General features: G+C 50.7%; 1 protein-coding gene across 3 annotated transcripts in view; it reads right to left on the bottom strand.

The window, feature by feature from the left end:
* The window catches only part of mthfd1b (methylenetetrahydrofolate dehydrogenase (NADP+ dependent) 1b), a 105,480-nt gene extending 84,688 nt beyond the window's left edge, over positions 1-20,792 (bottom strand). For 2 of the 3 annotated variants that reach the window (XM_086002571.1, XM_086002570.1), the window contains exons 1-4: positions 7,289-7,437; positions 7,089-7,173; positions 5,208-5,267; positions 963-1,016 (exon numbers count right to left, since the gene is read on the bottom strand). In XM_086002571.1, the coding sequence (XP_085858697.1) occupies positions 963-1,016; positions 5,208-5,267; positions 7,089-7,173; positions 7,289-7,374 (285 nt within the window). In that variant the 5' untranslated portion in view covers positions 7,375-7,437. Of the gene's footprint in view, positions 1-962; positions 1,017-5,207; positions 5,268-7,088; positions 7,174-7,288; positions 7,438-20,685 lie in introns of those variants that run through there. The other variant, XM_086002572.1, reaches the window with a different exon arrangement.
* Between the last annotated feature and the right edge of the window lie 1,543 nt (positions 20,793-22,335).

Below are 22,335 nucleotides of genomic sequence, written 5' to 3'. Positions count from 1 at the left end.
ACTCGCACGCCTCCAAACCCGCCTCCTCAGGGCTGGGAAAATCGAGCCCATAGAGTACAAAAGCATGAAATTTATGATGAACCTTTATAAAAACTGGTTCGGCCTCAACTGGAGTATTGTGTCCAATTCTGGGCACCGCACTTTAGGAAGGATGTGAAGGCCTTAGAGAGGGTGCAGAAAAGATTTACGAGAATGATTCCAGGGATGAGGGACTTCAGTTACGTGGATAGACTGGAGAAGTTGGGGTTGTTCTCCTTGGAGCAGAGAAAGTTGAGAGGAGATTTGATAGAGGTGTTCAAAATCATGAGGTGTCTAGGCATTAGACTGAGAGAAACTGTTCCCATTGGCAGAAGGGTCAAGAACCAGAGGAGACAGATTTAAGGTGATTGGCAGAAGAACCAAAGGTGACATGAGGAGAAACTTTTTTACGCAGCGAGTGGTTGGGATCTGGAATGTAGTGCCTGAAAGGGTGGTGGAGGCAGACTCAATTGTGGCTTTGTACCTGAAGGAAAAAAATTTGCAGGGCTACGGGGAAAGGGTGGGGGAGTGGGACTGGCTGAAGTGCTCTTGCAGAGAGCTGGCACAGGCTCGACGGGCCGAATGGCCGCCTTTGGTGCTGTAACCATTCTAAGATTCTATCTGATCTCCACCCGGGTGCAGTGGAAACTCTAGAATTTTGGAGGGGTGGGGGGGGGGGGGGAACTGGATTAGGGAGGGGTTAAACCAGTTCGGGTTCCTACTCCTGGTTGATATCTATTGCTGGAAATGAGGACAGGACTGGGGTTCCCAGGTTAAACATTCTGCTGATGTTTGGGTTCAGATGTTGAAACGTGAAGAACGGACACTTGGAGAGGGAAGCGGCCAAGGTTTGTGGAACCGTAGCCCAGCATGAGCCAGTGCCTTCAGGAGGGGAGGGGAGAAGCATATGCTGGGGGAAAAAAGAAAGCAGGAAATATACTTGCCTCGTCTTCAGTGACAGTTTTTGGCAGCTTCATGTGGTTGGCATTCATCCCAATCTAAAGGGAGAAACAAGTATCAGCACTAGAAGGAACAGCAACATACCACAGTGGAATTTCACTGATCGCGCAACAGAATTTATTTCACAACAGAATTTATTGCAAAGCAACTGGAATGCTGCACGTGCCTTTACGACCATCTCCACAGGCTGCAGCGCAGAGTTTGTACTCCAGGTCTCCTAGATGGCCAGCAGCCGGCCAGCAGCCAACCACACCACTTGGATGAACACCAAGCAGGGGGAAGGGGCAACATGAGAGAGAGAGAGTCACTGGCCGGGTTTCTGTAACGCACCTCCGACCAGGTCAGCTCAAAAGCAGCATTCAGCGATTACAAAGAATTTACAGCACAGAAAACAGTGATCCTGTAAAACAGGACGACTTTTAATTATTTTTGGTTGTGTGGGTGTAAAGGTTTTTCAAACTTAGTACAGTGTCCGTTCCCAGATTAATACCAGTGTCCTGTCTCTGACTGCTGGGCAGGTGCCGCCCACGTGTGACCCTTGCCTTTTACATAGTATTTACAGTGTAGAAACAGGTCATTCGGTCCAACTGGTCCGTGCCGGTGTTCATGCTCCACACAAGCCTCCTCCCACCCTAATTCATATCAGCCAATCAGCATATCTTTCTATTCCTTTCGCCCTCATGAACAGATCTAGCTTCCCCTTAAATGTATCTATATTATTCGCCTCAACTACTTCCTTGTGGTAGCGAGTTCCACATTCTCACCACTCTCTGCGTAAAGAAGTTTATAAGAACATAAGAAATAGGAGCAGGAGTCGGCCATTCGGCCCCTCGAGCCTGCTCCGCCATTCAATAAGATCATGGCTGATCTGATTTTGGCCTCAACTCCACTGCCCTGCCCGCTCCCCATAACCCTCGACTCCCTTATCGTTCAAAAATCTGTCTATCTCCACCTTAAATATATTCAATGACCCGGCCTCCACAGCTCTCTGGGGAAGAGAATTCCAAAGATTCACAACCTCCTGAGAGAAGAAATTCCTCCTCATTTCTGTTTTAAATGGGCGACCCCTTATTCTGAAACTATGCCCCCTAGTTCTAGATTCCCCCACGAGCGGAAACATCCTCCCTGCATCCACCCTGTCGAGCCCCCTCAGAATCTTATATGTTTCAATAAGATCACCTCTCATTCTTCTAAACTCCTATGAGTATCGGCCCAACCTTTCTTCATAAGACAACCCCTTCATCTCCGGAATCAACCATGTGAACCTTCCCTGAACTGACTCCAATACAGTATATCCCTCCTTAAATAAGGAGACCAAAACTAGAAGCAGTACTCCAGGTGTGGTCTACCACCTACAGTTGTAGCAAGACTTCCCTACTTTTATACTCCACCCCCCTTGCAATAAAGGCCAGCATTTGCCTTCCTAATTACTTGCTGTACCTGCATGCTAACTTTTTGTGTTTCATGGATTGGAGGGTAGCTAATGTTACCCCACTATTCAAAAAAGGTGGTAGCGAAAAAGCGGGGAATTATAGACCGGTAAGCCTGACATCGGTAGTGGGGAAAATGCTAGAGTCCATTATAAAAGATGTAATAACAGAGCACTTGTAAAGCAGTGACAGGATCGGACAAAGTCAACATGGATTTACAAAAGGTAAATAATGCTTGACTAATCTACTGGAATTTTTTGAGGATGTAACTGGTAAAATAGATAAGGGAGAACCAGTGGATGTGGTGTATTTGGACTTTCAGAAGGCTTTCGATAAGGTCCCGCTTAAGAGATTAGCGTGCAAAATTAAGGCACATGGGATTGGGGCAAGGTATTGACTTGGATAGAGAACTGGTTGGCGGACAGAAAGCAAAGAGTTGGAATAAACGGGTCGTTTTCCGAGTGGCAGGCAGTGACTAGTGGGGTACCGCAAGGATCGGTCCTAGGACCCCAGCTGTTCACAATATATATTAATGATCTGGACGAGGAAATTGGATGTAATATCTCCAAATTTGCAGACGAGACAAAGCTGGGTGGGAGGGTATGCTGTGAGGAGGATGTCGTGAAACTCCAGCACGATTTGGACAGGTTGGGTGATTGGGCAGAAACATGGCAAATGCACTATAATGTGGATAAATGTGAGGTTATCCACTTTGGTGGCAAAAACAGGAAGGCAGATTATTATTTGAATGGCAATAGAGTGGGAGAAGGGGAAGTGCAAGGAGACCTGGGTGTTCTTGTGCACCAGTCGCTGAAGGTAAGCATGCAGGTGCAGCAGGCGGTTAAGAAGGCAAATGGTATGTTGGCCTTTGTAGCAAGAGGGTTCGAGTACAGGAACAAGGATGTCTTGCTACAGTTGTACAGGGCCTTGGTGAGACTGCACCTTGAGTATTGTGTGCAGTTTTGGTCGCCTTACCTGAGGAAGGACGTTCTTGCCATGGGAGGAGTGCAGCGAAGATTCACCAGGCTGATACCTGGGATGGCAGGAATGACGTATGAGGAGAGATTGTGTCGATTGGGCTTATACTCACTGGAGTTTAGAAGATTGAGAGGGGATCTCAGCGAAACCTATAAAATTCTGTCAGGCCTGGACAGACTAGATGCAGGAAGGATGTTTCTGATGGCCGGGGAGTCCAGAACCAGGGGTCATAGTCTAAGGATAAGGGGTAAGCCATTTAGGACTGAAATGAGGAGGAATTTCTTCACCCAGAGAGTGGTGAACCTGTGGAATTCACTGCCAGAGAGGGCGGTGGAGGCCAGTTCATTAAATATATTCAAGAAAGAGTTGGATATGTTTCTTGAGGCTAAAGGGATCAAGGGATATGGGGAGAAGGCAGGGACAGGGTACTGAATTTGGATGATCAGCCATGATCTCATTGAATGGCGGAGCAGGCTCGAAGGGCCGAATGGCCTACTCCTGCTCCTATCTTCTATGTTTTTATGTACGAGGACACCCAGATCCCTCTGTACCGCAGCATTCTGTATTTCTCTCTCTAAGTAATAATTTGTTTTTCATTCTTCCTACCGAAGTGGATAACCTCACATTTCCCACATTATACTCCATCGGCCAAATTTTTGCCCACTCACTTAACTTATCTATATCCCTTTGCCGACTGTGTCCTCCTCACAACTTGCTTTCCCACCTATCTTTGTACTGTCAGCAAATTTGACAACAGTACACTCGGTCCCCTCATTCAAGTTATTAATATAGATTGTAAATAGTTGAGGCCCCAGCACCAATCCCTATGGCACCCCACTGCAGGAAACACTTTTTTTATCCGGCACGGACGGGACCGGCGTGGTGCCGGTTTATCAAAGTCCGGTTTACAGAGAGTTATAGTTAAAAGGTACGAGAGCTCTGTACACAACAACAAATCCAGGCTTCCCTGTTGCTTAGCAACAGCTGCAAGAACCCCAGCCACAGACCAAGCGTCCCTGTTGCTTAGCAACAGCTGCAAGAAGCCCGGCCACAGACCAAGCATCCCTGTTGCTTAGCAACAAGTGCAGAAACCCCCGATTACACAGCCAAGAATCAAGAAACGGCCACTAATATGAAGAAGAACTTAACTGAACCTACTCCTGAATTTTGCCGGTTAACCGAGATTTCCGGTTGTTTGGGTGCTGGTAAATCGAGAGTTTCCTGTAGTTAGTTTGCCAACCTGAAAATGAATTCCCTATTGGATTTATTAGTGACTATCTTATATAGTTATGGCCTCTAGTTGTAGTCTCCCCCACGAGTGGAAACATCTTCTCTACGTCTACCCTATCGAACCCTTTCATAATCTTAAAGACCTCTAGCAGGTCACCCCTCAGTCTTCTCTTTTCTAGAGACAAGAGCCCCAGCCTGTTCAACCGTTCCTGACAGGTATAACCTCTCAGTTCTGGTATCATTCTAGGCAATCCTTTTTGTACCCTCTCCAGTGCCTGTATATCCTTTTTATAATATGGAGACCAGAATTGTTCACAGTACTCCGTGTGGTCTAATGAAGATTCTATACAAGTTGAATATAACTTCTCTGCTTTTCAAGTTAGATTCATGGGAGGGGGAATTGGACTATGTGGGAGCAGGTCCCAGAGGTGTGGAAAAAAAAAAAAAGGGATTCATATGCACAGAGGAAGATTGTTGTCACTGGATTCAATATTTATGTCCAGTTGTTCCTGGTTCATTAAACAGCAAACACAGTGTAATTAAAGTGGGTTATGTGTAGCCGCAAACCACAGAGTTCATATGGATTCATACCTCAGCTGCAGCCTTCAGCTTCATACTGATGTACAGGTTAGAATCATCCCTGTCTCCAACCTACAGAGGGAGAATTCAAAGAGAGAGGGGGTGAGAGCAGAGGGAGGGTGGCCGAGAGGCAGAGTGGAAGCGAGAAAGAATCAGAATGTGAACAAGGAAAGAAACGAGAAAGAAAACAATGAATTAGAATCTGAATAAAACATACAACTTTATAGAGCACGGCAATGGGACTCACTGGTACCATGGGTAAGCCACGGGCCCTTGACAGCCAGGACCTGCATCAAATCAAGCCCCAACAGATGGGATGAAAGCTTCCCTGTCTGCTGCTTATTAAGTCCTACGTGAAAGAAGTTTTGGATTCTCAAATCAGTTTACAAGCAGGTTTGTACCCCACAGTATCCAACCACACTACACCAGAGCTGGGAGTGTTTGATGCTGAGATGGGGTGCCTCAATTTCATCTCCACACCTTGGGCACACAGTTCACAAACAAAAATCTGTGTGAATGTTTAAACATCACAGCTCAAGAGGCAAACCCACTGATTCTGCTGCCCGTACGCAAGCATGCTACATGGTAAACGGGTACGGTAGCACAATGGTTAGGTTACTGGACTAGTAATCCAGGATCAGTATCTGGAGAAGCGAGTTCAAATCCCACCACAGGCAGTTTGTGAATTTGAATTCAATGAATTAAATAAATCTGGAATTAAAAGTAATGGTGACTGAAGCTATTGGAATGTCGTAGAAACCCATCTGGTTCACTGATGTCCTTTAGGGAAGGAAATCTGCCGTCCTTACCCGGTCTGGCCTATATGTGACTGCACACCCACAGCAACGTGGTTGACTCTTAACTGCCCTCTGAAATGGCCCAGCAAGACACACAGGTGTACCAAACCGCTACGAAAAAGTATAAGAAGAATCCTAACACTCCCCACACGGACTGCAGCAGTTCAAGGTGACGGCTCACCACCACCTTCTCAAGGGCAATTAGGGATGGGCAATAAATGCTGGCCTTGCTAGCGACCCCCCCACATCCCGAGAATCAATTCAGCTGGCCTGTCCGAACACCAACCAGGCATCTGCACCAGGACAGCTGTAGGGATAGAGGGCAAGTGGTTACTGTATCACAAGCAACTCACTGCAAGCTTGCGGGGTGTCGTCAACATTCCGTCCCTTCAAACAACACCAAAAGGAAAACGGTAACTGCTCGCTCATTTCATTACAATTTGTGGGATCTTGATGTGTGCAACAAGGCTGCTAGTATTTTACCCAGACAGCAACAGTAATTGCACGACACAGTTCATTGAATGATGTAACTTTGGGGTGTTTGAGGCACAATATCAATCCTCCTTTCATTTACCTGGCACTATGGAACCAGTGCAATTGGGATAGCGCTGCATCAAATTAACGCTCGCAGACAACATTGGACGTGCCCCTGATGGAATAAACACCACCCACACAGCTGCCCAATGGTGGGGCACTGCAGCTCAATCCACTGCATGGACTGTGGGCTCAGTTTCAATATTGCAGTAACACACCTCCTGCCTGCCGCCGCCCCGGCTCATTCTCTCTTTGCTGACTTCACTTGTGTGCTCTGATCCCAGCTGCTCCCTCTCCCACTAACACGCTAAGTCTGAACTGACTTGGAAGTTTTGCTCCCTTTTCGAAGATTCACTTCCCTCGGGTTAAACTTTTGACAGTAACTGGCGTGCAGCCGTTGTCTTGAATATTACAGTACAACTTCGAGCTCACCGGCGTATTTGGTGTACTCTGCCATACACGTAAAACCAATTCAAAACACATGTGGAATATTGAAATGGACAAGAGACAAACTTTCTCTATGTCTCTCTCCCTCTCCAAGCGATCAAGATGTGATACTTACCTGCAGAATAGCCAGCCCAGGCTGAAAGCCAGGAACCTTTTCCTTCATCTGCATCACTTCATTCTTCAATTGTTCCCTGACTTGTCTGTGAAAAGGAAGAAGAGGATCACTCGCTTGCTCGCTCTCGGGACAGGTTTAAGCACTGAACCCTTCAGGCACGATTCAAAAGCAAAAGTTTGTATAAACGTTGCAATTCTTACGTCGAAGTTTTAACTCCAGACACAACGCTCGCTGAAGTCCTCACACTGCCCCAATTCTTCCACGGGTTTAAGAGGTAGGAAAGCATGCCAGGTAGATTGGAGCCCCAGCAAAGGGGGAGGGCAGAGAGAGAGAGAACGAGCGAGTTGCCCTGTGCTTTTACAAAGGAAATGGATGAGAACAACACCAGGAGGAAAACAGCTAAACGTGCCAAAATTCAGCCCGAAAACTGGAGTGTACCGGCCTGTGGTGCTTGTTGGAACAGTGATAGCATTACTTGTTTGCCTGGTCATTGCCTGTGAATTCAGTTACAATTTTCAGATGTGTTCCCTCTCTTCCTTGCCCCCTTCCCCCTACTCCAGCCCAGACAAATCCTTCAGCTGACTATCACACCACTGATTAGGGTACAAGGAATATTTAAGTGTGAGCCAGAAGCCTATACGGTTGAGAATTACTTGATGTCGTTTAATGGAGTTTTTGCACAGTCAAGGCCACCCAAACAGGAATGGGTCCAAATTCCAAATTCCTCCTTTACAGCTGCACTTACGGTTGAACTTTAATAGACGAGCAATAAAATAAACATCTCTATTCGGAAACATGTTAAATTATAAAGAGTAAAAGGGGAAACAGGAGGGGGTGAATTTCATGGTGATAATTACTTCCCTCACCTGATCCCTTCCTTTGAAGGAGGCGGGAACAATTACATAGGATATACGGCACAGAAACAGGCCATTCGGCCCAACCAGTCCATGCCGGTGTTTATGCTCCACTCGAGCCTCCTCCCGTCTTTCCTCATCAATATCTATCAGCATAACCCTCTATTCCCTTCTCCCTCATATACTTGTCCAGCCTCCCCTTAAATGCATCGATACTATTCACTTCAACCACTCCCTGTGGCAGCGAGTTCCACATTCTCACCACTCTCTGGGTAAAGAAGTTTCTTCTGAATTCCCTATTGGATTTCTTGGTGACTATCTTATATTGATGGCCTCTAGTTATGCTCTTCCCCACAAGTGGAAACATTCTCTCTGTATCCACTCTATCAAACCTTTCATCATTTTAAAGACCTCTATTAGGTCACCACTCAGCCTTCTTTTTTCAAGAGAAAAGAGACCCAGCCTGTTCATCCTTTCCTGATATGTATACCCTCGCATTTCTGGTATCATCCTTGTAAATCTTCTCTGCACCCTCTCCAGTGCCTCTATATCCTTTTTATAATATGGAGACCAGAACTGTACGCAGTACTCCAAGTGTGGTCTAACCAAGGTTCGATACAGGTTTAGTATAACTTCCCTACTTTTCAATTCTTTCCCTCTAGCAATAAACCCTGGTGCTTGGTTTAATAAACCCTAGTGTGCTTATTGTCCTAGACGGTACCTGTAGTTACCCCTCGTTAGTGTTCAACTGATGGTTAGGAACAGGCCACAAGAGGGTTTTTCATGCTGAACTCCCTCTGCTTTGAGATGAAGAGGAACAGAGGGCAGCGCTCCCCACTCATGGTGTCACACATCTGTCGTTCTACACATCTGTCATCTCCCTGACCAACGCAGTAACCGAGGGGTGAGAGAGTAAGGGGACAGGAATATCCATTCCAACATTCAGAAACTGCAGGGCAACTTATTTCCCCTTTCACCATAACTCCAAACACAGTAAAAGCCTCCTAATGGAATCACAAATAAAAACATCTATTTTAGGCAATTCTATTCAACTAGCGCCAGAGTCAGAAGGTCACGGGTTCATAAGAACATAAGAATTAGGAGCAGAAGTCGGCCCCTCGAGCCTGCTCCATCATTCAATAAGATCATGGCTGATCTTCAACCTCAACTCCACTTTCCCGCCCTATCCCCATATCCCCCTTGATTCCCTTAGTAACAAGGACATAAGAAATAGGAGCAGGAGTAGGAAAGACTGCACCTCCAACAGTGTAACACTCCCTCAGTACTGCACTGACATGGCAGCCTAGATTATGTACTCCAGTCTCCAGAGTGGGACTCGAAACACAACCTTTTGACTCAGAGGCTAGAGTGCTACCCACTGAGCCACAGCTGACTAAGTCCCACCACAGCGACTTGAGCCCATAATCTCGGCTGACGCTCCCAGTACAGTACTGAGGGAGCGCTGCACTGTCGGAGGGGCAGTACTGAGGGAGCGCTGCACTGTCGGAGGGGCAGTACTGAGGGAGCGCCGCACTGTCGGAGGGGCAGTACTGAGGGAGCGCCGCACTGTCGAAGGGACAGTACTGAGGGAGCGCCGCACTGTCGGAGGGGCAGTACTGAGGGAGCGCCGCACTGTCGGAGGGGCAGTACTGAGGGAGCGCCGCACTGTCGGAGGGGCAGTACTGAGGGAGCGCCGCACTGTCGAAGGGACAGTACTGAGGGAGCGCCGCACTGTCGGAGGGGCAGTACTGAGGGAGCGCCGCACTGTCGGAGGGGCAGTACTGAGGGAGCGCCGCACTGTCGGAGGGGCAGTACTGAGGGAGCGCCGCACTGTCGGAGGGGCAGTACTGAGGGAGCGCCGCACTGTCGGAGGGGCAGTACTGAGGGAGCGCCGCACTGTCGGAGGGGCAGTACTGAGGGAGCGCCGCACTGTCGGAGGGGCAGTACTGAGGGAGCGCCGCACTGTCGGAGGGGCAGTACTGAGGGAGCGCCGCACTGTCGGAGGGGCAGTACTGAGGGAGCGCCGCACTGTCGGAGGGGCAGTACTGAGGGAGCGCCGCACTGTCGGAGGGGCAGTACTGAGGGAGCGCCGCACTGTCGGAGGGGCAGTACTGAGGGAGCGCCGCACTGTCGGAGGGGCAGTACTGAGGGAACGCCGCACTGTCGGAGGGGCAGTACTGAGGGAGCGCCGCACTGTCGGAGGGGCAGTACTGAGGGAGCGCCGCACTGTCGGAGGGGCAGTACTGAGGGAGCGCCGCACTGTCGGAGGGGCAGTACTGAGGGAGCGCCGCACTGTCGGAGGGGCAGTACTGAGGGAGCGCCGCACTGTCGGAGGGGCAGTACTGAGGGAGCGCCGCACTGTCGGAGGGGCAGTACTGAGGGAGCGCCGCACTGTCGGAGGGGCAGTACTGAGGGAGCGCCGCACTGTCGGAGGGGCAGTACTGAGGGAGCGCCGCACTGTCGGAGGGGCAGTACTGAGGGAGCGCCGCACTGTCGGAGGGGCAGTACTGAGGGAGCGCCGCACTGTCGGAGGGGCAGTACTGAGGGAGCGCCGCACTGTCGGAGGGGCAGTACTGAGGGAGCGCTGCACTGTCGGAGGTGCCGTCTTTCAGATGAGACGTTAAACCGAAGCCCCGTCTGCCCTCTCTGGTGGACGTAAAAGATCCCACGGCCACTATTCAAGATGAGCAGAGGAGATTTTCCCCCGTACCCTCCGTCGGTGTCCTTGGCCAATATTTATTCCTCAACCAACATCAGGAACAGGTTATCTGGTCATCATCACATTGCTGTTTATGGGAGCTTGCTGTATTATAACAGTGAGTACACTCCAAAAAGTACTTCATTGGCTGTAAAGATGCTTTGGGACGTCCCGAGGCCGTTCAAGGTGCTGTAGAAATGCAAGTTCTTTCTTTCTGTTAAAAATAGAAAGGCCACCTTTCAATTCAGCGGTGTGGTAACGAGCCGTACAGCCATAGAACGTTTTGGGTTTGCTCGCTGCTTTGTGCCACGCTGGCTGCCGTCAGTCAGGGGCTTCAGTGCCTAAGCTCTCATGTGCATGGTCACACGTGGGTGAACCACTGCAGAACTGGCTACTGCCCATGGAACTGGACCCCAGCAAGAAGCAGTCGCTTCAGGATCAGGAGGGAGAAAACTAGAGACGGAGAAAGGGTGCTCGGATCTCCACGGTGAAGGAGGGGAGCAAAAAAGGCTATTCAAAATTAGGAATTTAAAACACAAACAAAAAATTAATGGAACATGACTACACTCGTAGCCTGAAAATGATGTGATTAAATTTGCTAATGTAGTTTTAGAATAATCATGCAACTATTTCTGTCCATTTTATTATTAAATTGCTGGAAAACCAGGAGCGGGCTGTCTGACGCTGTGCACCAACCCCCACATATAGAACAGACACTGTGGTCTCGATTTTCATTGGGCCATGGAGGCGGGATTGGAGACATCTGGGGGGTTAAATTCCCGAAATCGGGGGGTCCCGACCCCATCCCGCCTCCATGCCAGTTTCAAAGGAGGCGGGTACCCGCCCCGCACTGGGACCCGCCTCCCCGAGACGGGAAGGGGATTAGTGCCGATTAACTGCCTGTTAACAGGTAGTTAACAGGCAGTTTTTAGCCTAATCCCTATTTTTAAGCGTGAACTGTGGGAATCCCAACGGCTCCAAACCACGCCAAGTTGGAGGAGTCGGGCCGTCGGGTTGAAGGGCTTGGAGGGGTCGAGATGTCGGTGTTCAGGTGAGTGATGTGTGCATGAGTGCAAAGGTAAGTGTGTCTGGTGCGTCTAAAGTGATTAAATACGTTTTACATACATTTTCTTACCTTTTCAGCCTTCCTTCCTTTAGGTTTCGGGAGTCCCTCATCTCACCGGCACAGAAAGCAGAATGGCTGCGAACTGTCAAAAGTGACAGCCTTCAGCTTTCTGTGCCGATGAGATTTCTAACTGAGTCTGTGGAGAAGGACTCCAGTTAGAAGTAAGACTGTCAGTGTTTGACAGCTTCAAACAGCTGTGAAACGCTGATATTTCATCTGTCAAAACCTCTTGGCAGATGAAATTTCAGTCTGTGAGGTCACCTGTTGCTGGGTGGCCCTTAATTGGCCTGCTGAGCCCGCTGGGTGGGCTCAACAAGGTCAATCAAGTTAAAATCGCGTGGATTGGCCGCATCTCGATGGAGGCGGGACTACAACCCCGAAAGTTGTAGTCCCGACTTCTGAATGAAAATCACCCCGTCTCTCTGGCACCCTAGCCTGCTCCCGAGCTCCTTCACACTACAGACCGACAGAAGGTCATGCCTTTGAAAACCCCACTGCTTTTGAGGGGCACCTACCTGGAGTGTTACAATTTCAGAGGACAGCAATTGTGCATGAACATCCCTCCAGGGAAGCAGTGCACTTTTACTTAGCCGGGACAACTGTGGCTCTGGGTCACACACTCGTCTCTGAGTCAGAAGGTCGTGGGTTCAAGTCCCACTCCAGAGACTTGAGCACAAAAATCTAGGCTGACACTCCACTGCAGTACTGAGGGAGTGCTGCACTGTCGGAGGTACTCTCTCAGATGGACGTAAAAGATCACACAGCACTATTTCGAAGAAGAGCAGGGGAGTTCTCCCCTATCACCTGGGGCCACTATTTATCCCTCAACCAACATCACTAAAGAAAACAGATGATCTGGTCATTATCACATTGCTGTTTGTGGGAGCTTGCTGTGTGTAAATTGGCTGTCGTGTTTCCTACATTACAACAGTGACTACACTTCAAAAAGTGCTTCATTGGCTGAAAAGTGCTTTGGGAGATCCGGCGGTCATGAAAGGCGCTGTAGAAATGCCAGTCTTTCTTTTTCCAGCAACGCTGATCACTCGCGTGCATCCGGTGGCCAAGCACTGATATTACGAGCGTAAACTTTACGTTTAGAAGCTTAATGATATCTACAGATAATCCCCACATCCTTTAAAAATTAAATCTTAGAGATTTGCACTATTGCCCCTACTGTAAATAATCCCCCCTACCCACACATAAAAGGTGCAATGTTTGAATGATTTCAGTCCCCGTCTGCAATGAGGGACAGCAAGGTCATGCCATACTCTTTCGGTCACAAGTCAGGTGAGTTTAAACAAACGTTAAGCAATAACCATGTAATCAGGTCACAAGATGGTCCTAACCAGTGAACAACTTCGAACTCAATAAAATTGCTGCCGTCTGGCTTGTCCCAACACAAAGACAGAGACACCGCTCTGCAGGAGAGACCCAGAGTACAAATGAGCCTTGAACGGCGAGTCCTGGCATTTCAATCTGTACCGCCCCTCACTGATACAAACCTGAGCACTGTTAATGAATTACTACCATAATCCCCACCCACTCCCTCACTCCAGAGAATTCACCTTGCAAGGGGCCGGAATTTGTGGTGGGTAATAATGGCGAACTAACAGCGTTCACTGTTGTTATCCCTTTAAACCTACCGCTGTTATCCCTTTAAACCTACTGCAACTTCAGGATGCAGCGCATGCGCATCTGAACACGGAAATCCTGAAGTTGTGGTCAGTCATTCACTGCTCCGACATTGGCTCCGTTGTGGGCCCCTTTCCCATAGCCGGCAATCAGTGAAATGGACAAAAACTTGGGCTTCTCTGCGGTGGGATGGCAGGAATGACGTATGAGGAGAGATTGGGTCGATTAGGCTTATATTCACTAGTTTAGAAGAATGAGAGGGGATCTCATTGAAACTTATAAAATTCTAACAGGACTAGACAGACTAGATGCAGGAAGGATGTTCCTGATGGTCGGGGAGTCCAGAACCAGGGGTCACAGTCTAAGGATAAGGGGTAAGCCATTTAGGACAGAGATGAGGAGGAATTTCTTCACCCAGAGAGTGGTGAACCTGTGGAATTCTCTACCACAGAAGGCAGTTGAGGCCAATTCATTAAATATATTCAAGGAGTTGGATATATTTCTCGAGGCTAAAGGGATCAAGAGATATGGGGAGAAAGCAGGGACAGGGTACTGAATTTGGATGATCAGCCATGATCTCATTAAATGGCGGCGCAGGCTCGAGGGGCCAAATGGCCTACTCCTGCTCCTATCTTCTATGTTTCTATGTAATATCGTTGTTAAATACCCCATTATGTTAAGCCTTGTTGGATTAGGTGTAATTGGCGTATTGACTGCTAAACAAACGTTATGGTCCTGATAAACTAATTTTAATTTCGTGGAGTGTCAAATTTCTCCACTATGATAAAATTAAAAATTAAGAAACATTAAAAAAAACTTTAAAAAAAAAAAAATTCTTAAAAGTTTGTTCATGATATTTCAGGTTCTACCTTATCCCCGTGTGAGCATCCTAATTTTTATTTCGCTCTCTAACATTTTTTAAAAAGTCTGGAAAAAAGCAGCTTCTCATTTCCTGGTTTCCTGACTCTGAGAATTCTGCAATGTGATTGGCTGTTTAGACAGCTTATTGATATCACACAGCTCGCGTTCGGAATTCCCATTAGAGCGCCGAAACCACTTGAACGTCGAAAAAGGCAAACTTCTCGCCACAGAGATTGCGAGATCCCTGTGGGCAGCTTTCTTTGGGGCCAGCGGCGAACGTCTTTGCTTCACCGCTGACCGCAAATTCCGGGTCATGGTATCCAAGTTGCATCCCAATCCCATATCTGTAGCCGCGAATGCTTTGTTCTACCAGCCGCGTCGTGTCTAATGTCCAGTCATAACTAGAATTCAGCCACGACACCTAATTGGCGTCAATGCATGCCAGGCAAAACACGGCCCGGCCAACATTGCACATCACCGGATACACTTTAGCAGCCACGTGGTATCCCTGCTACTGATACAAGTTCAGGAAGAGTTAATTCTGTCCTAATGTTGGTGGAGTTTACCCATACTCACTATAGAGCAGATTCACTCAGAGGGTGGTGAATTTTTGCAATTCTCTACCCCAGAGGGCTGTGGATGCTCAGTCATTGAGTATATTCAAGACAGAGATCAACAGATTTTTTGGACTCTAGGGGAATTAAGGGATATGGGGATAGTGCAGCAAGGTGGAGTTGAGGTAGATCAGCCATGATCTTATTGAATGGCGGAGCAGGCTCGAAGGGCCGAATGACCTACTCCTGCTCCAATTCTTGTGTTCTAAGTACTATGGGTAAACTGTGCCTCCATCATTACAAAACTGGCAGAATTAAAAATAAAATAATCCTAAGGTTAAAAAGAAACACAATATTTGACTCCCATCCTAGTGGGGTACCGCAGGGGTCGGTCACTGGACTCCAGTTGTTCACAATATATATTAATGATGATCTAGACGAGGGAACTAATGTAATATCTCCAAGTTTGCAGACGACACAAAGCTGGGTGGGCATGTGTGCTGTGAGGAGGATGCCGAGAAACTCCAGTATGATTCGGACAGGTTGGGTGATTGGGCAGATGCATGGCAGATGCAGTATAACGTGGATAAATGTGAGGTTATCCACTTTGGTGGCAAAAACAGGAGGGCAGATTATTATCTAAATGGCAATAGATTGGGAGAAGGGGAAGTGCAATGAGACCTGGGTGTCCTTGTGCACCAGTCGCTGAAGATAAGCATGCAGGTGCAGCAGGCGGTTAAGAAGGCAAATGGTATGTTGGCCTTCGTAACGAGAGGATTCGAGTGCAGGAACAAGGATGTCTTGCTGCAGTTGTACAGGGCCATGGTGAGACCACATCTTGAGTATTATGTGCAGTTTTGGTCGCCTCATCTGAGGAAGGATGTTCTTGCCATGGAGGGAGTGCAGCGAAGATTCACCAGGCTGATACCTGGGATGGCAGGAATGACGTATGAGGAGAGATTGGGTCAATTGGGCTTGTACTCGCTGGAGTTTAGAAGAATGAGAGGGGATCTCATTGAAACTTATAAAATTCTAATAGGACTAGACAGACTAGATGCAGGATGTTCCCGATGGCGGGGGAGTCCAGAACCAGGGGTCACAATCTAAGGATAAAGGGTAAGCCATTTAGGACAGAGATGAGGAGGAATTTCTTCACCCAGAGTGGTGAACCTGTGGAATTCTCTACCACAGAAGGCAGTAGAGGCCAATTCATTAAATATATTCAAGAAGGAGTTAGATATATTTCTTAAGGCTAAAGGGATCAAGGGATATGGGGAGAAAGCAGGGACAGGGTACTGAATTTGGATGATCAGCCATGATCTCATTGAATGGCGGAGCAGGCTTGAGGGGCCGAATGGCCTACTGCTCCTATCTTCTATGGTTCTATGGCGCTCTCAATCTAGGCTTGCGCAGGAAGAACGAGCACTTGGATCAGGTGCTGGAGAGAACCATGGAACTGTACCCCAGCAACAGCCCGTGCCTGTGAGAGGAGGGGAGATGCGAGCGATTGTAAACTGCCTGCACAGAGCTGAAATGATTTGATGGACGTTGACTTTTGGAATTTGTTTTCCTCTCTTTATCGTCAAGTCATCTTTATGGTGCTGGTGCGGATTTTTAAATGCCCGGCTCAGCGTTAATGCGCTTTGTTTTAACAGCTTGGGATATTGTTTTTGAAGCTGGGGTCCTAGGACCGATCCTTGCGGTACCCCACTAGTCACTGCCTGTCACTCGGAAAAAGACCCGTTTATTCCAACTCTTTGCTTTCTGTCTGTCAACCAGTTCTCTATCCAAGTCAGTACCTTGCCCCCAATCCCATGTGCCTTAACTTTACACGCTAATCTCTTATGCGGGACCTTATCAAAAGCCTTCTGAAAGTCCAAATACACATCCACTGGTTCTCCCTTATCTATTTTACCAGTTACATCCTCAAAAAATTCCAGTAAATTAGGCAAGCATGATTTACCTTTTGTAAATCCATGTTGACTTTGTCCGATCCTGTCACTGTTTACCAAGTGCTCGGCTATTACATCTTTTATAATGGACCCCAGCATTTTCCCCACTACCGATGTCAGGCTTACCGGTCTATAATTCCCCGTTTTCTCTCTACCACCTTTTTGAATAGTGGGGTAACAACAGCTAGTTGTTCAACAACGGGAGTCCTCACAGACAAACCTGTCTGCAATCTAGCACCACTTCAGCTAAGTTCAAAAGAACTTGCATTTCTATAGCGCCTTTCATGACCTCAGGAGGTCCCAAAACGCTTTACACCCAATGAAGTACTTTTGAAGCGTGGTCACTGTTGTAATGCAAGGAATCACAGCAGCTAATTTGTGCACAGCAAGCTCTCACAAACAGCAATTTGAAAATGATCAGATAAGCTGTTTTAGTGATGCTGGTTGAGGGATAAATATTGGCCAGGACACCGGGGATAACTCCCCTGCTCTTCTTCAAAATGGTGGCCGTTGGATCTTTTACATCCACCTGAGAGAGCAGACGGAGCCTCAGTTTAATGTCTCATCCGAAAGACGGCACCTCCGACAGTGCAGCGCTCCCTCAGTACTGGGAGTGTCAGCCTAGCTTTATGTGCTCAAGTCTCTGGAGTGGGGCGTGAACCCACAACCTTTTGATCCAGAGGCGAGAGTGCTGCCCACTGAGCCACGGCAGTATTGCTCACCTGCAAAAATCCACTCAGCATCACGGAATGGGAAGACCTCAAATTCAGTCCTTCTGTCTGTTCAGTTCCCATTTTGAGGTGCACAAATGTTGGGTCGAGTTAAGCTGGTACTGGTCTTGCCGCTGCCTCAGAAAGTTGTGGGTTCAAAATGAACTCCAGGCACGTAATCTGGGCCGAGGGTCCTGGGCTATTGGAGGTACAGTCCCCACCGTTTAAAGCACTGGTGTCAGCGCAATTTGCCCGCTATACACAGTGGACGCTATACCAAAGACATTTTAGAGAGTAATTTGGTTCAAGAGAGGACAAAGCTCCTTCCAAAGCCCATGTGAAAGCATCAGGGCCGTGTCCTCGAATATCTGACAGCCAGCGGTTTTCACCACTGACTGTCTAATCAATTAAGTGACTCCTCAGCAAAACAATATTTTGCCAGCAAGTGCTGAAGGCAATGTTTGATATTTGTAGGGCTGATTTTTTTAAAATGTGTTTATGGGATGTGGGCGTCGCTGGCAAGGCCAGCATTTATTGCCCATCCCCAATTGCCTGTGAGAAGGTGGTGGTGAGCCGCCTTCTTGAACCGCTGCAGTCCGTGTGGTGAAGGTACTCCCACAGTGCTGTTAGGGAGGGAGTTCCAGGATTTTGACCCAGCGACACTGAAGGATCGGCCGATATATGTCCAAGTCAGGATGGTGTGTGACTTGGAGGGGAACTTGGAGGTGGTGATGTTCCCACGCGCCTGCTGCTCGTCCTTCTAGGTGGTAGAGGTCGCAGGTTCGGGGGGTGTTGTCGAAGAAGCCTTGGCGAGTTGCTGCAGTGCATCTTGTAGATGGTACACACTGCAGCCACGGTTTGCCGGTGGTGGAGGGAGTGAATGTTTAAGGTGGTGGATGGGGTGCCAATCAAGCGGGCGGCTTTGTCCTGGATGGTGTCGAGTTTCTTGAGTGTTGTTGGAGCTGCACTCATCCAGGCAAGTGGAGAATATTCCATCACACTCATTACTTGTGCCTGTAGATGGTGGAAAGACTTTGGGGATTCAGGAGGTGCGACACTCGCTGCAGAATACCCAGCCTCTGACCTGCTCTTGTTACCACAGTATTTATGTGGCTGGTCCAGTTAAGTTTCCGGTCAATGGTGACCCCCCAGGATGTTGATAGTGGGGGATTCGGCGATGGTAATGCCATTGACTGTCAAGGGGAGGTGGTTAGACTCTCACTTGTTGGAGCGAAGTCATTGCCTGGCACTTCTGTGGCGCGAATGTTACCTGCCACTTATCAGACCAAGCCTGAACGTCGTCCAGGTCTTGTTGCATGCAGGCATGGACTGCTTCATTATCTGAGGAGTTGTGAATGGCACTGAGTCATCAGCGAACATCCCCATTTCTGACCGTATGTTGGAGGGAAGGTCATTGATGAAGCAGCTGAAGATGGTTGGGCCGAGGACACTGCCCTGAAGAACTCCTGCAGCAATGTCCTGGGGCTATGATGACTGACCTTCAACCACCTTCCTTTGTGCTAGGTATGACTCCAGCCAAAACGCGATTCCCATTGACTTCAGTTTTACTAGGGTTCTTTGATGCCAGACTCGGTCAAATGCTGACTTGATGTCACTGCCCACTCCCCCCCCTGATTCTGCCCAATGCCCATCCCCCCCAACACTGCCACCTGCTCATCTCCCCTACCCTGCCCACTCCCCTCTGGACCTGCCCAACCCCTGCCCGCTGCCCATCCACCCAACCCTGCCCACTTCTCAAAACACTCGACCCACTGCCCCGACCCCACCCACTGCCCACTCACTCCCTTTCCTCAGTGAGCACTGGACCTTTGCTCAAATTTAGCATTTAACATTAAACAATTTCTAAGGCGCTTCACTGGAGCATTATCAAAAAACAAAATTTGACACCGAGCCACATAAGGGCATATTAAAACAGGTTTGGTCAGAGGTAGGTTTTAAGGAGCATTTTAAAGGACAGAGAGGCAGGGAATTCCAGAGATTGGGGCCAGGCAGCTGAAGGCACGGCCGCCAATGGTGAAGCGATGAAAATCGGGGATTTGCAAGAGGCCAGAAGTGGCAGAGCGCAGAGATTATAGGGCTGGAGGAGATTACAGAGATAGGGAGGGGCGTCACCATAGTTGAGCGAAGAGCGTCAACCACTTATTCTCCAACTAACACATCTTTTTCCAAAGCAGTGTTCAATCCCAGTGCTCTGCATGCCTTGCGAAGCACAAACTGAACAGTGATATCACCAGCACAATGTCACCTTCACACCCTCTTAGCACCAGCGTCCAGGATTAGGGCAGTGATTCTGACATTGCAATAAATCCCACTTTTTTGTACACTGACGGCTTGCAACACAATTTGATGTCTGACTATTGTAAATTTTCTTTAAATAAGGTGGTGAAAATCCAGGATCCTGAGCGGATCAAATCAATCCATCCCTACCCACCAATAACTATGAGGGAATTTTTGCATTGTCTCCAAGTTTGAGCTGCAACTTCTCCTAAGCTGGTCTCAGGGATCGCTCTCTCACCTCTGCGTCAGAACGCCGTGGGTTTAAGCCGCACCCCAGAGAATTGAGCGCATAATCCAGACCGACACTGGCACTGTCGGAGGGACAGTAGTGAGGGAGCGCCGCACTGTCGCAGGGGCAGTGCTGAGGGAGCGCCGCACTGTCGCAGGGGCAGTGCTGAGGGAGCGCCGCACTGTCGCAGGGGCAGTGCTGAGGGAGCGCCGCACTGTCGCAGGGGCAGTGCTGAGGGAGTGTCGCAGGGGCAGTGCTGAGGGAGCGTCGCAGGGGCAGTGCTGAGGGAGCGTCGCAGGGGCAGTGCTGAGGGAGCGTCGCAGGGGCAGTGCTGAGGGAGCGCCGCACTGTCGCAGGGGCAGTGCTGAGGGAGCGCCGCACTGTCGCAGGGGCAGTGCTGAGGGAGCGCCGCACTGTCGCAGGGGCAGTGCTGAGGGAGCGCCGCACTGTCGCAGGGGTCGTACTGAGGGAGCGCCGCACTGTCGGAGGGGCAGTACTGAGGGAGCGCCGCACTGTCTTTCTATTGAATGCAGCTGTCCCGGTCCACGAGGCGCCATGTTGGCGGGAGCCTGAAGCGCGCGTGGACTTTTCCGCTGAGGTAAAACTCGCTCGAGCATAACTGGAGCTGTAGTGAGGGGGAGGCCCAGGCTGGTGACACGCCGATGCCGATCCCGCGCACTTACTCCGCCAGATTCTTGCCGCTCAGCACTGAAGCCTCCATCTTCACCACCGCCGCCATCTGAGTCCCGAGCCCGCTCAAAGCGCCGCCCCGCCTCCTCCGCGCTCCGCCAATCCCCGCTCAGAGCGCCGCCCCGCCCCCTCCGCGCTCCGCCAATCCCCGCTCAGAGCGCCGCCCCGCCCCCTCCGCGCCCCGCCAATCCCCTCAGTGCGCTGCTCCTCGCTCCGCCAATCCTCGCACAGTGCGTAGCCCCGCCCCCTCCGCGCCCCGCCAATCCCCGCTCAGAGCGCAGCTCCACGCTCCGCCAATCCCCGCACAGTGCGCAGCCCCGCCCCCTCCGCGCCCCGCCAATCCCCGCTCAGAGCGCAGCTCCTCGCTCCGCCAATTCCCGCACAGTGCGCAGCCCCGCCCCCTCCGCGCTCCGCCAATCCTCGCTCAGAGCGCAGCTCCACGCTCCGCCAATCCCCGCACAGTGCGCAGCCCCGCCCCCTCCACCAATCCCAGCCTAGCCGGGACCCGCCGCCACATCGCTCCACCAATCCCCACGGAGTGCCGTCCCTGACGCCTCCGCCAATCGCAGCACAGAGCGCTGCCCCGCCCCCCTCCTCGCTCCGCCAATCCCCGCCCAGCTCAGCCCCGACCTCCCACACACCTGTCACAGGCCCCGACCTCCCACACACCTGTCACAGGCCCCGCCCTCTCACACACCTGGCCGCAGGCCCCGCCCTCCCACACACCTGTCGTAGGCCCCGCCCTCCCACACATCTGTCGCAGGCCCCGCCCTCTCACACGCCTGGTCACAGGCCCCGCCCTTCCACACACCTGTCACAGGCTCCGCCCTCCCACACACCTGGTCCCACACACCTGTCGTCGGCCCCACCCTCTCACAGACCTGGCCGCAGGCCCCGCCCTCCCACACACCTGTCGCAGGCCCCGCCCTCCCACACACCTGTCGCAGGCCCCGCCCTCTCACACACCTGTCGCAGGCCCTGCCCTCCCACACACCTGTCGCAGGCCCCGCCCTCTCACACACCTGGTCGCAGGCACCGCCCTCCCACACACTTGTCGCAGGCCCCGCCCTCCCACACACCTGTCGCAGGCCCCGCCCTCCCACACACCTGTCGCAGGCCCCGCCCTCTCACACACCTGGTCACAGGCCCCACCCTCCCACACAACTGTCGCAGGCCCCGCCCTCCCACACACCTGGTCGCAGGCCCCGCCCTCCCACACACCTGTCGTTGGCCCCGCCCTCTCACAGACCTGGTCGCAGGCCCCGCCCTCCCACACTCCTGTCGCAGGCCCCGCCCTCCCACACACCTGTCGTAGGCCCCGCCCTCCCACACATCTGTCGCAGGCCCCGCCCTCTCACACACCTGGTCACAGGCCCTGCCCTCCCACACACCTGTCGCAGGCTCCGCCCTCCCACACACCTGGTCCCACACACCTGTCGTCGGCCCCGCCCTCTCACAGACCTGGTCGCAGGCCCCGCCCTCCCACACACCTGTCGCAGGCCCCGCCCTCCCACACATCTGTCGCAGGCCCCGCCCTCCCACACACCTGTCGCAGGCCCCGCCCTCTCACACACCTGTCGCAGGCCCTGCCCTCCCACACACCTGTCGCAGGCCCCGCCCTCTCACACACCTGGTCGCAGGCA

The sequence above is a fragment of the Somniosus microcephalus genome, chromosome 12 (genome assembly GCF_052327205.1).
Source record: "Somniosus microcephalus isolate GS21.2 chromosome 12, FLI_Smic_1.0, whole genome shotgun sequence".
NCBI classification, from domain to species: domain Eukaryota; kingdom Metazoa; phylum Chordata; class Chondrichthyes; order Squaliformes; family Somniosidae; genus Somniosus; species Somniosus microcephalus.
The sequence above is the reverse complement of the archived record's forward strand: the minus strand, read 5'-3'. Positions and strand labels throughout refer to the sequence as shown.